The following is a 25263-nucleotide window of genomic DNA, read 5'->3' on the forward strand; positions in this document are numbered from 1 at the left end:
CTGGGCCACATCTGTGTCTTTTTGAGCACAGAATTAAAGCAAAAACACCACTGTAAAAAAATAAATAAAGCACAGATCCAGTATGATTCGATGTGATTGGCTAATAACCCTAAAATCAGTGAAATTAGAATGAAACCCTTGTACTGATTTGTATTGATCCAAACATAAAAGTCTGACCATGGATAGTGAAAGGGAAAACCAGTGCTGCTATGTAAAAAAGCAAAGAGAAACCCTTCACAGTGTGTCAGATGTCCATGCCTCCTGGACATCGAAAAGGCTTTTTCCGTGCAGGATTCTCTCTCGAGCTGTCGGTGCCAGCTCAGCTGCTACATCCGTGGTTTTCCCCTTTCACTGTCCAATGCGTTAATTGATTCAGATGTTCTACTCTAAAAAGTGAAAGGTAAAAGCAGAGCTATAGTAGATGAGTCAGTACTGACAACTACAAAATGACACTAGTGTCCCTGCAGGGGTCTGGAGGGACTTCTGACAGTGGGCAAACAGAAAAGATGCCCTCCCCTCACTTCTCACCTTCTAGCTTCCGTCTCAGCTCTTGTTGTCAAGTTTGATATTATGAAAGCGCCACCTTGATTTTTTTTCTTTTGCAGTAGAAACAGACCTATTTTTAAAGCACATAAACAAATAGTTATTCGCTCAAGTATGAAAATGACTGTGCCAAGCTACGAGCAGAAAGTGTTTGCTGTGCTCATGATAATTCAAACTAAAATATTCTTGGTCCAGAAGAGTAGACAATATAGACTCTAAACTTTTTTGTTACTGTTCTTATAATTTGTGAAAAAAAATAAAGAATAAGGAAAAATTTTTTTAAAAGTAGGAACAGAATTGAAGGGATCATGAGAGATCATCTAGATACTTTTAAAACATTGTACCTTAGTAAAACTGAGGCAGGGCTCATGTTAGAGGACCTTGATCAGAACCCAATGCAGTCTATCTAGTCCTTCAGGGCCAGCCGAACTGCTGTGACCATAGTAAAAGGCTGTGGCTCTTTCCTGAGTGTTCTGTTCACTCCTAAGTGTGCCAACTCAAACTTTCCTAATGACAAGACTGTAAAGCTCATATCAACTGATAATTCATTTTCTCAGAAGTTACTTGCATTACAGGTTAAATTTTCAGGTTTTCTCTGTATATATACCTCCAAAGCAGCATAAGAGTGAAGAGAGATTTTTGGTTTTCATTTTCTTGTTGGTTTTTTTGCTTGTTTGCTTTTCTTTATCATTAATAGTAGTAGTAACACTAGGGAGTGAACCTAGCAGCTACTCTTGCACTGAACTGTATTTCCAGTTCAGAAATACTTCTTAAGCCAGATACAGTAATGCAAGTGGGTAATCCATTAATTCCTGTGAAATAGTTTTTAATAAACAACTTAAAATCAAATATAATCTAATATTTTATATGTACTTAATTCTTGTGAAAATGCCTTATAGCATTATCAAATACAATTAGTCAGAATCTAAAACTTTCTGTACTTAATCCTTATGAATGCTTAATCTTTATGAAATACTTCTTAATATATAACATACATACAGCCACCTTAAACATATATCCAATGTAAATGTTTAAATTTATATCCTAAGTCCTATAGGCACTGATACTACATTATAGACAAATGTATAACTGTATGATACTTCTATATGAGCACTTTTTTAAGTCATTTATGTATATATGTAAATAGTATAGAAGCTCTACATATTTATTGATACTGCATTATAGACAAATGTATAACTGTATGATACTTCTATATTAGCACTTTCTTAAGTCATTTATGTGTATGTAGATATAGAAGACCTCGCATTTAATAAATGTCAAGGAGATAGTTACATATGTATATATATAAATGTGTTTGATTATATATTTAATAAATGAAGAGTTTTAAATGAATCTGTTTCAAGTAAAAATAAAAAATTATTAAGAAAAAGTTTGTCTTGGTCATATGCTTTCTAGTTAAGATTTGATCACATCTGAATGAAGTTTTACTCTTGACACAGATTTTCAAGCCTATTGAATATACCTTAGAGATAGGAAGAAATGTGTAGCATTTCTGTCACTATAAAAGCTTTTTTAATCCTAGAAGGTAGGCGATAATATAGTTGTAGGTGGGTTTCATTGTATAACACCAAGTATTAACATTTTCTATGAAATAGTGCTTTATCTACATCTTGATATTGTGTAGTTTAGCTCAAATCAAAACCCGAAGTCACCATGGTCTTGGATTGTAGAGGGTTGTAGGAGCATTTGCCATGATGGAGCAGCCTGGGCCCCCTGTAGACCTGTTGCATGCTAGGTTTGTGTAAAGAAATGGTGTGTCTCTGGGTGATATCAATGGTTCAGTGAACTAAATGTCTCCCTGTCCTGTCAAATAGCTGTCCTGAATGAAGGACAAATACATTCTTTAAAATTGATTCTCATTTCTGTTTATAGTTGAAGAGAATAAAGTTTTGAATGCTTAAATTGTCCAACATTCCGCTTTCCTAACTTTAAAAATAGTTATTCACTCACTCTTTCGAAATATGACAACAGATATACTATCATTACTCATTCTTTGTATTCAGTATCTTATTGAGGCTTTGATTTGGGGGATGTTTGGATTTTTCAAGACATGGTCTCATTGTATAGCCTTGACTGTCCTAGAACTCCTATTTAGATCAGGCTGGCTGGCCTCAGGCTCACAGATCCACCTGCCTCTGCCTCCTGATGCTGGGATTAAAGGTGTGCTTTGCTATGCCCAGCTGAGAATGATATTCTAAAACAAGCTAGCTCTTCTCAGTATTGTGAAGTTCATTTGGGGTCTACAGTGCATTGCTTATGCCACCAAAAGATTCCCTTAATTATAGAATGTATCTCTCCAGAAGATAACTGAGAAAAGCACAAAGCACAGTGTGCTGTTACAGAAGCAGCAGTATTGAGGGAGGGCTCCACAGTGACTGATACTCCTGCTAAACCCTACGGAGATGTTAAGGTTAGAAAACTGCAGACATATAACCTGTTAACTTTGCCTCTACTGCTCATTGTCTGCTCTCACAGGCTTTGTATTCTGGCACACTGACCTGGGCTGAATTTGTTTGACTTGGGCTTTTCTTCCAGATAGAAGAGCTGGAGAAGCAGCTAGTCCTTGCCAATTCAGAGCTTACTGAAGCGCGCACAGAGCGGGACCAGTTCAGTCAAGAGTCAGGAAATCTGGATGACCAACTCCAAAAGCTGTTGGTGAGCTCCTGCTCTAGAGTATGAGAGTTGGGATCGGGGGAGATGTTCAGCACATTCCACAAGCCAGTTTATATTATATAATTACAGATTTTACAGAATAGTGTGCATACATGTGGGATATCATTCTACATACTTCAAGTAGTTTGTATAAGATATCTGGGTCTTTTTCTTTAGGTGTGGCTGTTACAAGTTAGATAAGGTCTTCAAGTAGCCATAGTCTTTCAATTAGAACTGCCATCTACTAAATTCAAGTTGTGGTTTGTTCATTTTGAAGCAAAACAACATTCAAAACACAAGTTATACACTTTCCATGTGCAGAGATTCAGGTGGGAGGTGCCACTTCTAAACCAAGATGTTTAAACAAAATATCAGGGTACCTTTCTAGGAAATAACCATTTTTAGTCTAGCTGTTGAAAAACATTTGTTTTCCATAACCAAAGGCGTCTCAAATCACACAACTGAAGACTGTGTAAGGCAAATAGGAGGATTTATTTTGACTTGTATGACAACGGATGGGAGAAAAAGCACTCCTCACTTCTTTTAGGCAGATCTCCACAAGAGGGAGAAAGAGCTGAGTCTGGAGAAGGAACAGAACAAGCGTCTGTGGGACCGAGACACTGGTAACAGCATCACCATCGACCACTTGCGGAGGGAGTTGGATGACAGGAATATGGAGGTGCAACGGCTGGAGGCCCTGCTCAAGGCCATGAAGAGCGAGTGTCAAGGCCAGATGGAGCGGCAGGTGAGAGAGCGTGCAAGCCAGGTGGCCTCTTCCGTGGGGGGAAATGTCCTTTGTGTCCTAATGTGCCGACAGCCAAATGATTTATATTAGGCTGTGTGGACTCTCCAGTTCAGGGTTTCATGCTTTGAGTTAACTTGCCCATCCCCTCCTTCAGCCACAACTCCAGTTAGGAAACTTGGTTTTTGTGCAGATGGCAGCCATTCAGGGGAAGAACGAGAGCCTGGAGAAAGTGTCGTCCCTCACTGCACAGCTCGAGTCCACCAAGGAGATGCTGCGCAAGGTCGTGGAAGAGTTGACAGCCAAGAAGATGACCCTTGAGAGCTCTGAGAGGACAGTGTCCGACCTGACAGCTTCCCTCCAGGAGAAGGAGCGAGCCATCGAGGCTACCAATGCAGAGATCACTAAGCTTCGCTCACGGGTGGACTTGAAGTTGCAGGAGCTTCAGCACCTGAAAAACGAGGGGGACCACCTCAGAAATGTGCAGACAGAGTGTGAGGCGCTCAAACTCCAGATGGCGGAGAAGGACAAGGTCATTGAGATCTTGCGGCAGCAGATTGAGAACATGACGCAGCTGGTTGGCCAGCACGGCCGGACCGCCGGTGCCATGCAGGTGGAAAAGGCTCAGCTAGAGAAAGAGATTAATGACCGGAAGCTGGAACTGCAGGAGTTTAAGGTCTGAATGGGGCTTGGGTGGGTTAGCTCCCACGTTTTCTGTTCTCCAAGCAACAATAACCTAATACTATATTGAGAAGAGCTGAAATTATTCTTGATGTTTATGGGGCCCCTAGAATAGGAAGCATCTGAGTTGCTATTGTAAGTTTTGGAGAACAGATCCCTGCTGCAACTCTCTAAAAGGAATGTGTGTCTCCAAAATGGTTCAGGATCATGGGCACAAAAGGAAAATAGCAAGGAACCCTCTCTGAAATGTTCCCTGAGCCCATAGTGTGAGGGCTACATAACACTGGACTGTTCACTTACTCTTAGTGCGTGTCTATGAAAACAAAAACACAAGCAAACAAAAACACAACAACTTTATTGGGCTGTTATGAGGCCAAAAAATACATATATTTGGCCTCAAATATACATCAAAGAAAGACAGTCTGTCCTGTGTAAATATTAGTTTCCTAGTTCTGTTAACCGCTCAACTGTGTACCTGTCACTTCTCTGCTGCACTGAATGTTTAAATATTGAGTCTCCTAACTGCATGTGTGACTTCATAAAGCAAAGCACACACCTTATTCATCTTTGTGTTTTTGCCCCATGTTTTTATGGTTTCTTCCTCCTCCTCCTCCTTTTTTTGGAAGCCAGATCACATGAAACCCATTATGGAGGCTCAACCTGGCCTCAGGCTTGCAATGATCATTCTGTCAAATGCTGGGATTCCAAGCATGAATCACGGAATGCTAAATCTTTTTTCTTTTTTTTTAATTTGGAGAGGGTGTCTCACTATGTAACTATGACTGATCTGGAACTCACTATGTAGATGGGCAAGTAGAGTAGACTGGGTATGACCTTCAAAGGCAGGTCTTAGTGATCTATTTCCATCAAGTAGGCTCCACCTCCTAAGGCTTCAGAGACCCTAAATACCAGCCAAGGACCAGTCTTGTGAGCAGACCTGACAGACAGGAGCAGGCCTGCTGTGTTAACACTTCTCTATACTCCAGCTCATCTCAAGTAACGGCCTCCCCCACATCCCTCTCCCTCACACCCACCCCCTCTCTCATACCCACCCCTCACATTCACCCCTCCCCCACACCCACACCCTCCCTCACATCTCCTTCCCTTTCCATAGTTTGTCTCTTTCTTGGTGTGTCACACACAGTTGTTCCCTGTCTCTCTTGTCACATGGGAGGTATTCAGGATTGGGACTTGGGTAAGGCAAGAGAAGTCTAAGATAGAGACCTCTTGTGCAGGCTCACTTAGTCCTGTCTCTCTGTGAGTCCCCAACATATGAAAAAGTACCCACTGTAGTGTGAATGGAGAATAGGAATAATTCCAGGTTATGATAAATGATCCTGGGTATAGACACCTGAGTCTGAAAAAATGGCAAACTATTCCTTTCTTCTCTCCTTACCACTTTCATTGGTGTCTTATGTTAAAATCCAGATTCAGTGTTGTACTGTGAGTGAATTAAAGTGTCCCCAAAGGCTCCTGTATTTGAAGGTCATTTCAGGCTTTGTCCCATTGCTTGCTCCTTTGGCCAGCTGTAAGGGTCTGAATCTGGGATGTCTTCATGGGCCCATGGTTGGAATGCTCATGCCCCGGTTGGTAGCGACGTTTTGGATGGCTGTAAAACCTTTGGGACTTAGCTAAAATGGGTGGCTGGAGGTGGGTCTTGGAGGTAAAAACCCCTTGATTCTGGCCTTAGCTCTCTGCTCTGTGATCTGTCGAGATGTGAGGAAGCCACACTGCATGTTTCAGCCACTGTGGACTGAGATGTTCCAACTACCATGCCTTCCTGTCATGATATATTCTCAAAAACCACGAACCAAAATACCACTCCACATAGCCCTAAGCCGCTTCTCATGGGCATTTTATCAAAGAAAAACTACATAAGTATCCTTAAAAGCACTGAAAAAAATTAAAAATAGATAGAATTGTAATGATACAGGGGCTTTTTAAAAATACACATACATATTCTTTTACTCTTTTTGCTATACTTTGTATTTGTCATGAACAGATTTTAAAAGATAAAAAAGATGCAAAGATCCGGGAGCTTGAAGCCAGAGTGAGTGATCTAGAACTGGAAAAGGTGAAGTTGGTGAATGCAGGCTCCGAGCGGCTCCGAGCGGTGAAGGACATCAGACAAGAGCGAGATCAGCTCTTGAATGAAGTGAAGACTAGTAGGACAGAATTAAACAGTCTCTCAGGTATGTCATTTCAGTTTATCCAGTAAGAGCTGTAAAGTCCACATGGGCACCCTCGTAGTGACAAAGAAGAGTATCTGATGTCACATGACAAACAGATAGCCATGCTGCCCCAGCCATGTGCACATCTCACAGGCCTTCATGAAGAGTTTCTGTGTCTTGATTTTACTAACCATTACCTTTACTCTCCAAGAGTAAGATGAAGCATCCAGACTCCAGACCTCCTGAGGTGTTCAGCAGAAATCATGTTGTCTGTACAGTTTTGCTTGTATGGAAATGGGATTCTTGTATCCTTTGAGTCAAATTACTTGATTAAAAGTTTAATAAAATGACATGTATAAAAAGAACTATGAAAAACTACTGAAAGGAGAAATCTGTATAAGGAGGACATGAACAGAGCCAGGGCAGCAAGAAGAAGGCCAAAGACTTAAGACTGCTTTGGGCCCATATGGTAGTTGGTAGTGCATGCCTTTAATTTCAGCACTCAGGAGGAAGAGGTGGTGGATCTCTGTGAGTTCAAGACCAGCTTTGTCTACACTGAGTTCCAGGACAGCCTAGAGTTATATAATGAGACCCTCTCTCAAGATGAACAAAAAAACCACAGACGCCTCCACATCCCCCACCCCACACACAAAACAAAGAATACTTTGGGAGGTTACATCAGTAGAACTCAGTGACTGGAACATTTCTTCTAGGGGATTTTTACTTTGGGGATTGGGAAACAATAATAGCAACAAATAAGGAGGGAACAAGGGAAGAGGCAGCTTGGGAGCAACATGGGAGGCAGAGGTAGTCAGTGTGAGGCAACAGTTAGTATGTGGAATTGAACTTTTGCATGTAAATCTGTATCATAGCCAAGTGTGATGCATGTTTATAATCCCAGCACTTGGGAGGTAGAGACATGAAGAATCAGGAGTTCCTGGTTATTTTTGGCAATCTAGTGAGCTTGAGACCAGCCTGACTACATGAGAGCTTGTCTTACCCTCTCAAAATCTCTATCATGTGTACATAGGTAAATAAAATATGTGGTGGATGAGTTTATGCCAAGTATTTTTTTGTTGTTATTGTTTCGAGACAAGATTTCTCTGTAGCTTTGGAGCCTATCCTGTAATTTGCTCTGTAGACCAGGCTGGACTCAAACTCACAGAGATCCACTTGCTTCTGCATCCCAAGTGCTGGGATTAAAGGTGTGCGCCACCACCACATACCTTATGCCAAGTATTTTTAAGTGTATTTATTCTTTGTGACTTTCATACAGTATATAATATATTTTGATCATATCCACCCCTCACTGTCCTCCTTCTGCTCTTTTTGGAACCCTCTTCCATTTCCCTCCCAACATCATGTCCTCTCACTATTATTTTTTAATAATCCACTGAGTTCAATTAGTATTGATTAAATATGCATGAGTTTAGGCCATATACTGATGCATGGGCAACAGACTAAGAACACACCCCAGCACAAAAAACACAGTCTTCCTTCAGCAGATATCAACTGCCAGTTGTTCCTCAGTTATGAGTGGGGTCTAGTGAGCCTCTTCCTTCATTTATGATAGAACTTGGACTATGTGTGTGCCAGGCTCTTTGATAGTTACTAGATAGATAGTAAATAAATAGATAAATGGATACATAAGGGTGTAACTTGGTGGTGAAGTACTTGCCTGTATGGGCAAGGCCTTGGGTTCAGTATGTAGTACCTAAGGGAGGGAGGGAGGTGACACACTTGGAAGTCAATTGAAAAATAAAGTTTGAAAAGGCACAGGAGCCTTAAGTCATCTGTGGTGCCATGAAGATTGGAGTCATGAAAAAGACATAAAGCTGGCCACGTGGCACAGGGCTTTAATCCCAACTAATGTACCTTGTCTTGGCAGAGTTTGGCGATCAACTTCCTTTGTGTCCCGCTTGTCCAATTTGGACAGCATACTGTCAGCAGTCACATCAAATGGTTTCTTGCCCAGTAGCTGTCTTTGCCACATTAAAAACAAACTCCATATGAAAGTTCTTTGATACCCATCATCCTTTCTGGCCAGAGACCCAACAAGAGAGCATCTCTCCACCTGTCCCAAGACCATGAAACTCCAAGTCCCTCCCTACTTCCTGTGTGTCTCTCTATCCATCTTCCTGTCTCTTCTGTACTCTCTATGGCTAATTCCTGTCAACTAGTTGATGGCTCCGCTCCCTGACCCAAGCTCAGTTTTATTAACAGAGTCAGTCTCAGGTTTCACAGTGTGATCAAATACTCTTGGCACAAAGGCAGGAGAAATGTGAGCTAGTTATGAAGGCTGGGAGAAGCTTTGAATGAAGGCAGGTAAAAGAAAGTGCAGCAGATCCTTACAGTGTGTGTGTGTGCACACCTCATGTCTGTATCAAATTAGTTCTCTTCCAGCCTCGAAGATGCTATGATTAATTACAAATATTGCTAATTATGTTATATAGAGGACTATGAAGTCTTGAAAAGGAATTTCCGAAACAAAAGTGAAGAAATGGAAACCACCACAAACAAGCTAAAGATGCAATTAAAGTCTGCGCAGTCTGAGCTGGAGCAGACAAGGAGCACACTAAAGGCCATGGAAGGGTCGGACGGCCATGGTATGTATGCTCTGTTTCACTTCCCTGTCTCTCATTCCCTTGTCTCCATTTATCAGGACACCAGCCTGGACATACTGTCTACCACCTCTTCACGGGCCAGCTGATGAGAGACATACCCACAGGCATTAGTGACAGGTGTTATGAAGCTGCGTTTCTACTGTGCTTTAGGAGAAATTGCCCTGTGCTTTAGTCCCTAGCATCTGAAAGCATAGCAGTCTTTTCCTTTATTTATGGCTATTTCAGTAATTTCTGAAAAATCTCATGGTCTTGCCTTATTTTTAAGGATAGAAATGTAAGCCCCTGATATTTTTCAGTCAGCTTCCTATTTTTTTCATGCAGATTGTCTATATAAACTGTAGATCAATGGCTAATTGGCAGCTCTTGATTTCTTCTCTGATAAAAATGAGATGGGATTTGGTAATGTAACTTCTAGATGAGGGGTCATTATCATACTTGTTACCTTTTGACTTGCTGGTCTTACTGACCATGCACGTGTCGTGTGAGAGTGAATTGTCCATTCATGTGATGTGTGAGTGTGAACTGTACATGCATGTGATGTGTGAGTGTGAACTGTCCATGCATGTGATGTGTGAGTGTGAACTGTCCATGCATGTGATGTGTGAGTGTGAACTGTCCACTCATCAAAATGAGAGGAGCTGGTCCTCTTACATTATCTTGCCATTTGGGGTATAGCTGTAATAGCTGGCTATAAGAATTAGTCTTTAGCCAGGCAGTGGTGGCCTTTAATCCCAGCACTTGGGAGATCGAAGCAGGCAGATCGCTCAGTTCAAGACCAGCCTGATCTACAAAGAGAGTTCCAGGGCAGCCAGGGACACACAGAGAAATCCTTTCTCAAATTTAGTCTGTTTTCCTTTCTTGTAACTGTTTTCACATGTGTTTGCATGTATACATGTGTTTAGACATCAGAGGTCGACATCAGGTGTTGTCTTTCATTATTTTCCACTTTAATTTTTGAGACAGGTCTTTCTCAATCACTGCACCTGGAACTCCTGATTTTGTAGATAATCGGGCCAGAGAGCACAGGATTACATACTAGTGTTCCATGCCCAGTTTTGCTGCAGGTGCCGGGGTCAAAATTAGGTCCCCATTCTTCCACAGCAAGGACCTTACCAACTATGCCATCTCCTAGCCCCCACTTCATTAATTAAAAAAATTTTAAATATATGTGTGTGTGTGTGTATACATGTGGAGGTCAGAGGACAACTTTCTGGAGTTGGCTCTCTCCTTCTGCCATGTGGGTCCAAGAATCAAGTTCAGGTTGTCAGTCTTAGTAGCAATCACCTTTACTCACTGAGCCATCTTGTTGGCCCCTTGTTGGAGAGTTTTTGTTTTGGTTTTTAGTTAGAAGATTCATTTATGCTTGAGCAACAGCACAGATTCCTTTTGTGGTTATTTTGTTGTTGTTTGTTTGTTTGTTTGTTTGCTTTGTTTTTCTGTTTTCTTTTTTTTTTTAAGACAGGGACTCTGGTCACCCAGGTTAGCCTCAACTTGCTATATAGCTGAGATAACTTCAACCCCTGCTTTTCCTATCTGGGATTACAAATCTGTGCCACCACTTCTGACTCTGGCAGTACATAGCCCCCAAATCAGAGTGGCACAGGGACTATGCTGCCCTGTGCACGGAGGACCCACAGTTCTAAAGTGCCCTGTTGTTCTTGTGGCTCTTGGCAGTTGTGCTTTTGCTGATTAATGCTAAGTGAATGGCATTGGAAAGGACACTGAAGGCCCTTCAGGGCCTGTTCTCTCACCCCAGCCATCCCAGTGGGTTATAATTACTAATTGCATAGGTAAACTTTGTAATTGCACTCAAATATTTGTTTTTAAGGTCAGATTAAAATGAAAAAAATGAGATTACCTTTGAAAACCAACCATAATCTACTTAATCAGACCAGAATCCTTCAAATTGTCAAGCAAATGGTATCAGTTTTTGATATACCAATAAATCAGTTAATCAGTTGGTTTCATATATTCCATATGGCGCATTCGGTAGTGTTTACCCAGTATGCATGAAGTCATAGGTTCAAATCCCCAACACCAAGTAAGTTCGGCCTGATGGCAGACCCCTAAATTACCAGTACTGAGGAGGCAGAAACAGGGAATAAGAAGATCAAGGTCATCTTTGTCTGCATAACAGATTCAAGGCCAGACCGGGATAAGCAAGACCCTGTCTGAGGGTGAGGGAAGGATGTGGTAGGAGCCCATTCCTGTAAGCTCGCAGGAGAGGATTCTGAATGGATTTGATTAAGACAATCATTGTGTAAATGTAAGAAATTTTCAAAAAATCAGTGCACTACTCCTGGGTTATAGACCTTGATTTTTGGCAGATTATTATGAAAACTTTTTTTTAAGACAAGGTCTTACTGTGTAGCCCTGGGTAGCCTGGGATTTGCTATGTAGATCAGGCTGGCCTCCATCTCACAGAGCGCCACCTGCCTCCAGAGTGCTGGGATTAAAGGAGTGCCCAACCACACCTGGCAAGAACTGTATGTTGTTAATGAAAAATATCACTATTTTTCTGATGTTTTCTTTTCAACAAATAGTATGTTTTCCTTTTCCTTTTTAACCCCTAATTTATCACCAGGCCTGACTCAGAGCAATATTAGTTTCGAACCTTTTCCCTCAACTAACTTTTAAATAAAAGATAAGGTCTTCTGACTTTAAAATTCTGTGAATAGACAGCCTTCCCATATCTTTTCAATAGCTTACTGCATCCTGAGGGTTCTGCCGGACATTCTCATCTGGGCTGGAGAGATGGCTCAGTAGTTTAGAGCACTTGTTGCTCTTGCAGAGGACCAGGGTTTGATTCTCAGCTCCCACTTAGGTGGCTCACAGTGATGTATGACTCCAGTTCCTGAGGATCTGACACCTTCTTCTGGCCTCCACAGGCACTACGCATACATGTGGTACACATATATAAATGCAGGCATAAAAAAACTCATACATGAAAATTCAAGAAATAAATCTTTAAAAAGTAAAGCACTCTCTGCTTAAACAGCCATTTCCATGCATTCTAGCACATGACAACTCTGGTTTGTGATATCCCTGGAATCAAAAGTTTGTTAATAGTAGATGCTTAAATAATATTTTAAACATAGGTTTCTGAAAAAAATAATCTTTGTCAAACGTATATGACTGTTTATATGTGTGTTTCCTATATGTATGTAATTGTGTTCAGTGTTATTACTACCAATGAAAACATGTAACTAATAGTATTCAGTGAAATTCACTGCAATAGCAAAGAAACCAGAGCACATCACCACATAGATTTTCCTAGTTCAGAATCTCTGGGGATTTGCTGCAATGATTATATAATCCTAGAACCTCTGTTCCATAGTAATTTATTTGACACTTCCTGGGGACCTCTGTGACTCTCACTTGTCATCCTGCCATAACTCACAGTAGCTTCTCAAAGTGTACAGCTTGCATCTTTCCTGCAGCTATGAAGGTGGCAATGGGCATGCAGAAGCAAATCACAGCCAAGAGGGGTCAGATAGATGCCCTGCAGAGCAAGGTGCAGTTTTTAGAAGAGGCTGTGACAAGTGCCAATAAGGTGAGTCTTTGTCCTGAGAAATCGGCACAGTTGCTTGGCAACACACTATAGGGCAGAAGAGGGCACAGCACAGGAAGTATAGTGGGAGAGATTTCTGATTGGGAGAGTGAGGGTAAGTTTCCAAAAGGAACATTAGTAAAGGAATTTTAAATTAAAATGTAATTTTTTGAAAAAAAATTTATGACTATTTTGTTGCACATATGTATGTATGTGCAGCACCTGTGTGCTGTGTGTGCAGAAGTTAGATATCAGTACCAAATGCCCTGGAAATGGAGTTATGGATGGTCATGAGCCACTGCGTGGATGCTAGGAACCAAGCCTAGGTCCTCTGCAAGAGCAACAAATGCTCTAAACCACTGAGCCACCTCCAGGCTCTGTAGAGTGAGTGATCTTAAAGAATAGCTAACAACAAGTGCAGGAATGGTCAAAGGGACATTCCTGATAGAGGCAGGAAATAGTCATTAAAAAATATAACCAATACTGTTCTAATTAAAGAATTGTGCAATAAATACTACCAGACTTAAAGAACAGTGAGGTCTAGAGAACCACACAGAATAGTAACACAGAGTTACATATATGAAGTTATTCAAGACCAAAGTAACTGGGGATTTAGCTCAGAGAGAGAACACTGGCCTGCTTATCCAGCAAGTGCAAGGCCCTGTTTTAGTCCCTCGGTAAGAAAATGAGAACATAGATAGATAGATGGATAGATGGATGGATGGACGGACGGACGGACGGACGGACGGACGGACGGACAGACAGATAATGCTCATGAAACTGCACATTTTTGTGAGGGTGAAAGGCCAAATGTGGCTCATAATCTAGGGTAAGCAGAGGTAGCTGATACATATGTTTTAAGAACGTGTGTGTGGGCTTTTTGTGTGTTCCTGCACAGCTCTAGTTAGTCAGGTGGAGTTTTCACAATTATTGAATAAAAAATGTTCAATGGCAACATGAAATTTGCATTGTTTGGATGTCCTCTGATGTCAGTTTGACACAAATTTATATTTTACATTTGTAACAAATCTGACCATAATGAACATACAAAAGAAATGGTATAGGGGTTGGAGAGATGGCTCACTGGTTAAAAGCACTGCCTGCTCTTCCAGGGGATCTGGGTTCAATTCCCAGCACCCACATGGCAGCTCACAACTGTCTGTAGCTCCAGTTTCATGGGTCTAATACCCTCACACAGACACACATTCAGGCAAAGCACAATGTCCATAAAATAACAATGTCATTAAAAATTTTAAATAGCATAAAAGTAATCAGTGTAACTAAACTAATTATCTATATTTATTATTAGTTATCACACAATGAGCTCCATTTCTCTCTTCTTTTCCATTTTTCTTCCCTCCTTTTCTTTTTTCCAGAATATAGTCTTTTTCTCTTTCTCATTATTTCCTCTTGGGACTCTAAAGTAGTGCTTATTTTGATTGGTCAGGGCTTTTGTGAAGTTACTGCCTGATGTCAGCCCACTCAACAATGAAGCACAATTGAAACCCATAAGACTTTCAAATAAATGCACCTTCCTTAAATATCTTATTACTCAAAGTAAATTTCAGTAAAATTTAGTATGCCATTATTCATTCAATCATGCTGCATCACATTTTATTTATTTATTTATTTTTCGAGACAGGGTTTCTCTGTGGCTTTGAAGGCTGTCCTGGAACTAGCTCTGTAGATCAGGCTGGTCTCAAACTCAGAATCCGCCTGCCTTTGCCTCCCGAGTGCTGGGATTGAAGGTGTGCACCACCACTGCCCAGCACAAAATATCATTTTTTAATGCTACAAGGCTGCTTTATACTTTGTAGATGTCATCAAAGACCTATGGAATCTAAGTAATACTAGGGGAGATGAAAATATATCTAACTCTAGAGTCCTTTGATGGATGTTTTAGGCTTCAGCACTTATCAAGTTTATACCAGCAATTATTCCTGCTACTTTCCTTGCTGTAATTTTAGGAGAAACATTTTTTGAAGGAAGAGAAGAGTAAACTCAGCCAGGAGTTGAGTACCGTAGCAACAGAAAAAAACAAGATGGCCGGAGAGCTAGAAGTGCTGCGATCTCAGGAACGCCGCTTGAAGGAGAAAGTTGCTAACATGGAAGTTGCTCTTGACAAGGTAGTTATTGACTGAGTGGATGAGGGTTAGCGCCTGGATAACAGCTGGATAGGGTAGTTCTCAGCAGAAGTGTTGTGCTGCCAGCTTGCATGACAGCCTGATGTTACAGCACCGAAGCAAGCTGTCACTTACAAGGAGACTGGATCTAAAACTCACAGCCGTGGCATATGTAGTCAGTGCCTCTGTGTGGCTGTCTCTAAACTAGCAGAAGCAGTGGAGGTCATTCATGATTTCGTGTTTCTTTCAGTGTCTCTTCCCCCCCCCCCAGTGGGAAGTATGGCAGCTGTACCTTACATCCTGGCTGACCAGTGAGCTGAGTGTGAAGCCCTTCAAGAAAGTCCCGTCCTGTCTTTAGAGGCCTTTCTGTCAACTGGGCCACCTCCTAAAGCTTCCATGCCATTTGAGGGACATTTTAGACTCATTTCATAATAGCATATCTTTCTTCCCAGGAAAATAACCATTTTCATGCTAATACAAGTCACAGGAGCAGTAGCTAAAACATGTCCTTGATATCCTTAGTAACCAAAGTAAACATGCCTCCATGAGCACCTTGCCTACCATCAAAACTAATCTAGATTTTATACAGTCTCTTAAGTGTTAATAAAATGATAGTGCTAATATCTGACACCTTGTTGTGTCTGGACAGCTGGGGTTGAAAACAGCCAAAAGGAGAAGGGCCGACGGTGTTTATCATTTGTTACACAGGGTAAAACTGTCTCCCTGTTACTTAGAAACCCTGAAACCTAAAGCTGCATCAATCAAAACCAATCATAACTCCTAAGAAACCACACCTTTGTGTTAAATAAAATAATTTGTATCTGATGATGCCAGCTTTGTTTTTTTTTTTTTTCAGTCATAGTTTTGGATTTTTGGATAAGCCCCCAAACTTGTTATGTAGCCCAGGGTAGCATTGGACTACTCATCTTTCTGTTTTTACCTACTGTGTCCTTGGATTATAGGCCTGCACCTCTGAGACCAGCATATGAATTTTATGCTTTGATGAGGTTTTTTGCTAATTCCATCCTTTGTTCATCCACTTGTACTAATGATTGTGTGTTTGCTGAGGATACACTGATAAGATAGGTCACATGGCTAAAGGCAACAGATAAACGGATCATTAGAATACAGTATGCCAGGGTGGATAGTGGTTTTCGTTGAAGAGCTGGAAACTGCAGGTTAATGAAATAAAAGTGCATACCAGAATGGAGGATAAACCACTTATGGTTGCTTGATTGTAGGCATCTTTGCAGTTTGCAGAATGCCAAGATATAATACAGCGCCAAGAACAAGAGTCTGTGCGTCTAAAACTTCAGCACACTTTGGATGTAAAAGTAAGGGTAGTTTTCATCATATATAATTTAAGTAGAAGCAATGCCTATGCTTGATGTGCTTTGATCTTTTCCTTGTGTACGTGTTTGTGTGTGTGTGTGTGTGTACATACTTGTGTGTTTTTAAGTGAGCACTGTGGAGGCCAGAGAATCAATGTTAGGTTTCTTCCTCAGTCACTTCTCCATAGGGTCTCTCACTGAATCTGGAACTCACAAGGTTAGGCTAGCTGGCCATCAAGGCCCCAGGAGCCATTCTCTCCACCACCCAGCACTGAGATTACAGTCTTACACCACCTACTTGGCTTATTCCCAGTACTGGGGTAGAAGTCCCTATGCTTGCACAAGCCCTCTACCATCGGAGCCAGCTTCCCAAGTCCCTGCATATTCATTTGATATACTTTCCACATCATCTGCTACATTTATAGTCTGTAGAAGCATTGCTGCACACTATACACATACTTCTCATTTAGGATAACATCAAAACAGCACATTTTAGTCTTAGTTGACAATAAGTAAGTGAAACAATGTTCCACGCGTGCCTGCCTTGGGAATACCTGAGGAAAGAGTTTTCCACACATAGGTGTCAGGTGAGCCAAAGACCCAAATGATCAATGTTGGGCCTGTTTGTGCAATAATTTACATGACAAAGTATGTTTCTTTAAAAAGTGCTTTTATACTAAAATGTGTATATTTTTAGAAGTATATTTTAAGTTGCTCGGTATTTTAACATTTTAGTAATAGGTTTCGCCTGTGAAGTCAAACGGCTGTTTTGATGTCACACTTCTTTGTAGCTGCAGTAAGCATTATCTTGTTCACATCTGCATTGCTTGTAGGAGCTGCAGGGCCCTGGCTACACCTCTAACCCTTCCATGAAACCTCGTCTTCTGCAGCCGGCATCTGTAACTCGGTCTCATTCCAATGTCCCATCCTCCCAGTCTACGGCCAGCTTCCTGTCTCATGTCAGTAACCAGTCATGTAACCCATAAAATGAATGACACAATATGGGAGTGACCCAAGTTGGGAAAAAGTCATTTATTAATGTTTATAGCTAGCATTTTCAATGACTAGATTTTAGATTTATACAATTTCCTAGGAATCCAATGGAGTCCATGTGAAAAAAAAATATCTTTTTTGCTGTTATTTTCTTGCAAAAGACAATAAAATTGTCATTGGGATTAATGATAACAAAAAGAATTAAATTATTTAAATGCATTTTATTCAGTTCTTCAGTTACCCCAGCACAAGCATGTTTCATATACGATGGTAAATAAATGGCATATCACATGCTAAGTGCAGCCTAGCAGTGTATTTAATACTTCACCAAGACAAAAACTATTGGCTTTATGTCATTTCCTAATTAACTATTGTTAATATTTTATTAATGCTAAAACACGTTTAGTCCCTCTAGTTAAAATGTTAGTAACTTGGTAAAATTTTTAGCTTAATTTTTTATACTTTCAAAACACAAGAAAAAACACAGACAATGTAAATTCAGGCTTTCTCTAAAGTCATACAAATTTCTTATAATCAGAATCCAGCTCTAACCTATAACAAACAGAAAGACAAGAAAGACTTATTCAGTTATAGTAGTCGTGTTTTTGAGAGTCCTGTATTTAAAATGGCAACAGGATTATCAGAACCATTGAAAGCACTGTGTAAATAAAAGTTAGGTGCTGTCTAAATGACCAGCAACTAAAATGGACATGTGCACTGCAAAATAAGCCACTGTTTATTCTGCTATCCCATAACTTCTGTTTGGCAGCTCAATTAATTCTGTAAGAGAATATAATGTACAAACATGAAAAATTAAGTCTTTGTGCATTGTTTTAATCAGCACTCTATGAAAACCAACACACTGAAGGAAGACCCTACTAGGGACCTGAAGCAGCTTCTGCAAGAGTTGAGAAGTGTGATCAATGAGGAGCCGGCCATGCCTCTGAGCAAGACGGAGGAGGATGGAAGGACACCATCCCTCGGAGCATTGTAGGTGACCATGTGAGACTGCATGCTCCCAATGCCAAAGCTCCTCTCAGGAGCTTGTCAGCACTGTTCTTCACATGTCTCTGTCTGGATAGTCAAGGGTTAAACAACTTTGAAGAGAATGTAAAGTTACCTGAAAAAGCAAAAGGTAGAGAGGTTAAGCAAAGAAGCCATCCCTCAAGGGCAAATGGACACATTCAGTCCAGAAAGAGTACACAGTGTTAGTCAGTGTTAATTTGTAGTGATTTATGATTCCCAAGAGATTGCACGTCCATAGTCATACCGAGTATTGCATCACCAGCTGTGACAAGGTGGGACAAAGTTTGTTTATCCCACATGACAAGTGAGAAAAACAAATCCCCAAAGGCTGATATGTGTGCAGCACATAGTCCATTGCGAAGCTAGAACTGTATAGCACTGTGGGCTACACACACACAAGGGATAAGCTAATAGGAAAAGCAAAGCCTAGGTCTCTGGATATTCATGGCAACGGCTTATAACAAATCAATAAGATGTCTCATCAAAACAGATGAGCTCACCAGCCCCTCCTGACCATATCTACAGAGGTCAGTGAGACTCCTGTGTACTTTTCAAATCTCTCATATTATCATTTAGATTAACTTTTATTAAAGCATGTAATGTGGTATCTGTGTTGTTTTTAATCTTATTTTGTAATACTAATGTTTATATGGCAAAGGTCTGAAAGTAAATTTTTCTGAAGAAATATATAACTCATCTCTAGTTCCTGAAGATGTTTTGAGATGTATATTTAACCCAAGTGCCAACATTAGCTGGATTTATCTAATTGTTAATAATAACAGTAAATCATTAGTAATATATTGATTACCTATCATGACACTGCATTACCTCAGCCACAAAAGCCAGAAATGTTCTGTTGGATAGTCCACCAAAGAATTCTTGGGCTTGCAGAACACTTTGTTTTCTAGGGGGCAGGGGGATGAGACAGTGTCACTGTGTAGCCCTGGCTGTCCTGGAACTCCCTGTGCAAGCCAGGCAGGCTAACCTCAAACTCACAGTTATCTGCCTGCCTCACAGAAGGCTAATATTAAAGGTATGCACTACCATGCCGAGCTTTTTTTTTTTTTTTTGAAATGGAATCAGACTGGATTTGAACTCTTGATCCTCCTGCCTCAGCATCCAGTGTGGATTATAAGCAAGCATGCACTGCCACGACAGCCAGAGCACTTTCAGTTTTATTGTAACTCTAATGGTCATCTAAGCCAGGTCAGTATTGTTAGGTCATTTAACACATGAATGAATTTCATCTGCCTGACCTACCTCTTATAAAACTAAGAGACAAAACCAGAAGAAGCAGGAGCTCTGTTCTGAGCACAGTGGCTCTATACTGTAGAGTCTGCCTGGTTACCATGGCTTCCCCAGTCCATTTTCATCACTGCAGTCCCCAGTGGACTTGATGTATCAGGACTGTATCAAACAAATGGATTTGGTGAGGATTTGGGTTAATTTCCTATGACCCTACAAATGGCCTTGTCACTAACATCTAACTTCTGCTCAATGCTGAAGAATGCATGGAAGAAAGTCCTTGTAGTGGTGCATGCCTGGGATCCTAGTGCTTGTGACACAGACACAGGAGTATTCCTGCAAGTTTGAGACCAGCCTGATGATGTAGTGAGTTCCAGGCCAGCCAGGGCTACACAGCTCCAACCTGTTAACAACAAATTAAAAACCCCAAACAAATTCCTGGAAGAAAGTGTTATCTGAGCTGAATCCAGAACTGGCTGGCTCCTGGTAAATATTGCCTAAAATACAGTGGTAACTTAAAGAAAAATTTAGTGTGAGCAATTATTTCTAACAGATCAAGACTGCAGAAGTGCATGTGTCTGTAGCTAACTGAGTTTGTCTGTCCACAGAGATGACAGGGTGAGAGACTGCATCACGGAATCAAGCCTGAGATCAGAGCTTTGCCACAGGTGAGTTGATGGGATTCACATCCAAGAATGTTGTCTAAGGACTGGTAATCAAGGAGTTGGTTTGAATAGTTTCCATGGCACTTGATGTGTCTTCAGAGAGGGAAAGCTGTTACATGTTAACTTTGAACGGACTTGAAGGGTCTGGAAACCAGCTGAAAGCCTTTTCTTCTTTCTTCCCTCTTTTGGTTGTTTTAAGCCTTGCTGACTGTAGTCCTCAGCTTTCTGTCACTATATCAAAGTGCCTGAGATAACTTACAAGAGCAGAAGTTGAAGTCCAACACATCCTGAAGGTCTAACCCAGCCAGGCACACCCAAAGCTTTGGGACTCTATTGGGGGTATCCTATGGCAAATAGCAAGAAAATTGAGGCAGGACTACTCACCTCACTGCTGAGAAACAAAAGAGAAGAGGACCAGGGCCACAGTTCCCTTGGATGTCCCACCCACAGTGGCCTAAGAACTGCCCACAAGGGCACACCTCCTGAAGGCTCCACTGCCTTCCATGCTGGGGACAAAACCTTAACTCATGGGAGTTAGGAGGATACTAAGCATCCAGACAAAAGCACTGATGTATAGCCATGGGAACTGTTTGTGTGATATGCCACACCACGGGACTTTCTGTACATTTACACATATTTACAGTGGTTTTCATAACTCTAAAGGATGGTCCGGAAGGAAGTTATAACAGCATATCCATCAGTAATTGAATATCTGAATTCTAAATGAAATCATAAAAAAATAGCATGAAGAAAACCTACAGCCTTCTATACTAAAGAGGACAATTCCTGAGAATGTTAGCAAAAAAGAAAAAAAATTTCCAATAACAATCCTTATTAGAGAATATGCAGAACTCATTGTTTCTCTCATCAATGCCTGCTACAACAAACACTAGTCCCTCAGCCTGGCATTGAAAAGTCTTTGGCTTTCACCAGAGAGTTTGTGCAAACTAGGTCTAAGCCAACCTGATACAAGCTAGAATTGTTTGAGAAGAGAAACTACAACTGAGAAAATGCCACCATAAAACTGGCCTGTGGGTAAGCCTGTCTAGAGGAAGAGGAACAATTGATGCGGGAGGGCTCAACCCACAGGGAGTAGTGCCATCCCTACATCAGTGGTCCTGAGTTGTTTAAGAAAGCAGGCCGAGCAGCCATGAGGAGCAAGTCAGTAAGCAGGATTCCTCCATGGCCTCTGCTTGGTTTCCTACCCTGACTTTCTCCAATGATGACTGTGATGTGAAAAAGAAACACTTTCCCTCAGGTTGCTTTTGGTCGTGGTGTTTAGTCGCAGTCAAAACCCTAAGACACAGCCTGTCCTGCTGTCTAACCAGATTATTCCTCTTCTATCTATCTATCTATCTATCTATCTATCTATCTACCTATCTATCTATCTATCTATTTTTGAATCTTGAGGTAGGATCTCATGTACAAGCAGGAATGGGTGACCTTGAACTCCTGGTCCTTCTGCCTCCACCACTTGATTGCTAGGATTGCAGGCCTGGGCCACGTTCCCGATTTACATGGTAATGGGGACCAAACCTAGAGCATTGTACTAAGCTGTCTTTAGTCCCCAGCTGATTACTGTCAGTTCTCAATGGTTCACTCCCCTCTTTTAAAAGACTTTCCCTACATAGACTTATTTGTGGTGTACGCATGCACAAATGCCACAAGACAAACTTGCAGGAGTCCATCTCTCCCTTCCACCATACAGGCTCTAGGGATTATATTCAGGTTGTTGGGCTTGGCTCTTCTTTCTTAGCACCTCAGAGCTGTCTTCCTTTTGACTTTACATTTTCTCCACCCAGAAAAGCTGAAGCTTTAACCTCAACCTTTTGAGTTTGTAACTGCCCCAAATTAGTGCTCACATGAAAGTGTGTTTTTATCATAAATCTAGCTACCGGTTTGAGAATGAATTGAGTTTAGGGTGCAGCTTATTCTTGTACATAGCCCTGGGTTCAATTTCCAATGCCTATCTCCACTAAAGAATAAACTATTTCTCTCACAGACTTTTATTATGTTGATAAAAGAATAACATTCTATCTTTGTTATTTTATTTGTTTTGTTTTGTTTTTTCAAGACAGGCTTGACTGTCCTGGAATTCACTATGTAAACCAGGCTGGCCTGGAATTCACAAATCAGCCTGCCTCTGCCTTCTGAGTGCTGAGATTAAAGGCCTATGTTACTATGCCCAGCTTTATAACATTGTATCTATAATTTCTCGTAACAGAAGTAACAACTCCTTAAGAGAGTCCACTGAAGGCAGCAAGTCCAGTGAAACTCTTAGCAGGTGAGAAATGATTTCCCTGCCCCTAAATTATAAAAGCCTTACTTTAATCTTTTCTGTTTACATGATCTATAAAAATGGAGCTATCTAAACCATCTTTATATTTTAAGAGTATGAAAATGATTACACACTTGAACTACTTAAATCTTAATGTGCTGGCTAGTTTTATGTCAACTTGATACAGGCTAGAGTCAGAGAAGAAGGAACCTCAATTGAGAAAATGCCTCCATAAAATCCAGCTGTAAGCAAGTCTGTGGAACATTTTCTTAATTTGTGATTGATGGTGCCATCCCAAGGCTGGTGGCCCTCCCCAAGCACCATCCATTGAGAGCAGGTGTGATCGAACCATCTCTGGAAACATCACAGATGCTCCGCCCCAGCACAGTACTGTGATGATCACCTAGGTGTTTGTTAGTCCAGTCAAGCTGGCACAATTAACCACACACGGCTGTTATGTTTGCAGAGAGCCAGTCGCGCTACATGCAGGGGACCTGGAAGACCCGTCCAGTTGCTTCACATTCACATCTACAGGTGAGTTTTCAGTGAAATCAGCAGAGGTTCTCACTGCAAGAGAATAAAGCCACAGCCACCACAGCAGTGCTTAATGCCCCATTGACTCTGGTCTCACTTCCTTCAACCCTCCTGTTCCGTCATTCTGTATTACCCATCTTGAACTCTTAGTTGAACCTGTCTCTCTGTCTTCTTGATGGGGCTTTTGCACCTACAGAGTCACAAACATCGCTAACCACCTCATCCTCTTTGAAATTGTGTTCAAATGTCGCTTTCCCAGCAACCTTTAATTCTCAAAACTTACTCAAAAAAAATCCCAACCTTCCCACACTTTCCAGTTCCCCTTACCTTTTCCACCTGGGTTACACCCCATCCTCTAATATACCATGTGACTTTCTTCTTGGTGGTGTTACTGTATGCCATGCCACAGCCTGGGAAATAGAACTCTGCAGTCTTTGGCTACCTGATGCACCCCAGGTATTTAGAGCCTTCCTGACATAAAGCAGCTCTTGAATAAATGCTTGTTGGAACTCACAAATTAGGCAAGGCTGGCCATTCAGTAATCCCCAGGGATGTCCTTCCTCTGCATCACCAGTGCTGAAATTTCAGTCTTATGCTAGCACTTTTTTTTTATATGGGTCCCTGCCTTCAAATGGAGGTACTCTTGTTTGCACAACAAGCATTTTACCAACTGAGCTATTTCTCCAGCCCTTTAAAATTGCTATCTTAATGATTAGTCAGGACAGTCGAGTAACACTCTTGCCTTTTAGATGACTATTTCTCACATATTCTGAACACCTTAGAATATCAATATCCTTCCAGCTTTCATACAATTTTGTTAACAAAGACTGATTACAAATATAAACACAGTTGATTTTCTTAGCTTTCTATTCCTGTGATAAAACTTGGTTACCAAAAGCAACTTGGAGAAGAAAGGATTTGTTTGGCTTACAGCTTCCCAGCACAGTCCATCATCAAAGAAAGTCAGGGCAGGAAGCTGGAGGCAGGAACTGAAGCAAAGACCATGGAAAAGTGCTGCTTCCTGGCTTGCTCCCCATGGCTCGCCTTGCCTGCTTTCTTATTCAAGCAGCACCACCTGCCCAGGGGTGATAGCACCCACTGTTAGCTGGGCACTCCCATATCAATCATCCATCAAGGAAATGCACCATAGGCTTGCCCACCGATGAGGCATTTTCTCAGCTCTGGTTCCTTCCTTCCTTTCAGATGACTCTAGCTTGTGTCAAGCTGACAAAAAAAAAAAAAGGAAGAAAAGAAAAAAAAATCACACAGGACAGGGTTTTGTTTTCGTTTTGTTTTGTTTTGAGACAGAGTCTCTCTGTGTACCCCTGGCTGTCCTCAAACTCACAGGCATCTGCTTGCCTTGGCCTCCTGAGCACTCAGATTAAAGGACTGCTCTACCATGCCTGGCTCAGGACAGATTATTTGTATTTTTCTGTAAATTAATACTTATTTTGATATGCTGCCATATTGGTACTTTATAACTAGTATAATATATATAAGTAATATATATATGTAATATAATTTTACTTAGTGCTTTTAGTATATACCTGAGGGTGATAAATTTTCTCAGTTCCTGAAATTATGTATTTCATCCTCATTTTGAGGCACTGTTGAGTATAGAATTCCAGGACAGGATTTTGTTCAGCTCACCTTTTTTTTTTTTTTTTTTTTTTTTTTTTGATTGTTTTGTTTTTTTGATACAGGGTTTCTCTTTGTAGCCTTGGCTATCCTGGAACACACTCTGTACACCCGTCTGGCTTCGAACTCAGAGATCCTCCTGCCTCTTTTAATATGAATAATTTCCCCCACTTAGGGTTTCTGTTGTGTCTACTAAGAAGTCAGCTGTAAATTTAATGTAATATGCCTTTCCCCTCTTGACAGGCAGCTGTAATATTTTTTTGCCTTTTGTTTGCTTGCTTGTTTTAGCAGTTCTTATCCATTTTCTTTCTTCGAGTAGAACACATCTGTTGTTTGAAGTCACTTGGTTTGAATCTATGGAAGTCCCTGCTGACAGTTCCTTTGTCTGGTCTCCCTGTATACCAGTGATCTACTGTTTACATTTTTTCTCTTGGTTTTCTTCCATG

General features: G+C 41.1%; 1 protein-coding gene across 1 annotated transcript in view; it reads left to right on the forward strand.

The window, feature by feature from the left end:
• Positions 1-25263, forward strand: part of Ccdc158 (coiled-coil domain containing 158) — a 44672-nt gene that overhangs the window by 15170 nt on the left and 4239 nt on the right. Inside the window, exons 9-21 of the mRNA XM_051198285.1 lie at positions 3100-3219; positions 3764-3961; positions 4152-4634; positions 6642-6831; positions 9264-9416; positions 12875-12987; positions 14952-15110; positions 16349-16441; positions 17272-17397; positions 18273-18421; positions 20311-20370; positions 22592-22651; positions 23112-23179. Coding sequence (XP_051054242.1) covers positions 3100-3219; positions 3764-3961; positions 4152-4634; positions 6642-6831; positions 9264-9416; positions 12875-12987; positions 14952-15110; positions 16349-16441; positions 17272-17397; positions 18273-18421; positions 20311-20370; positions 22592-22651; positions 23112-23179 — 1972 coding nt within the window. The remainder of the gene's footprint in view (positions 1-3099; positions 3220-3763; positions 3962-4151; positions 4635-6641; positions 6832-9263; positions 9417-12874; positions 12988-14951; positions 15111-16348; positions 16442-17271; positions 17398-18272; positions 18422-20310; positions 20371-22591; positions 22652-23111; positions 23180-25263) is intronic.

This window comes from Phodopus roborovskii, unplaced genomic scaffold (assembly GCF_943737965.1).
Source record: "Phodopus roborovskii unplaced genomic scaffold, PHOROB, whole genome shotgun sequence".
Taxonomy (NCBI): Eukaryota; Metazoa; Chordata; class Mammalia; order Rodentia; family Cricetidae; genus Phodopus; species Phodopus roborovskii.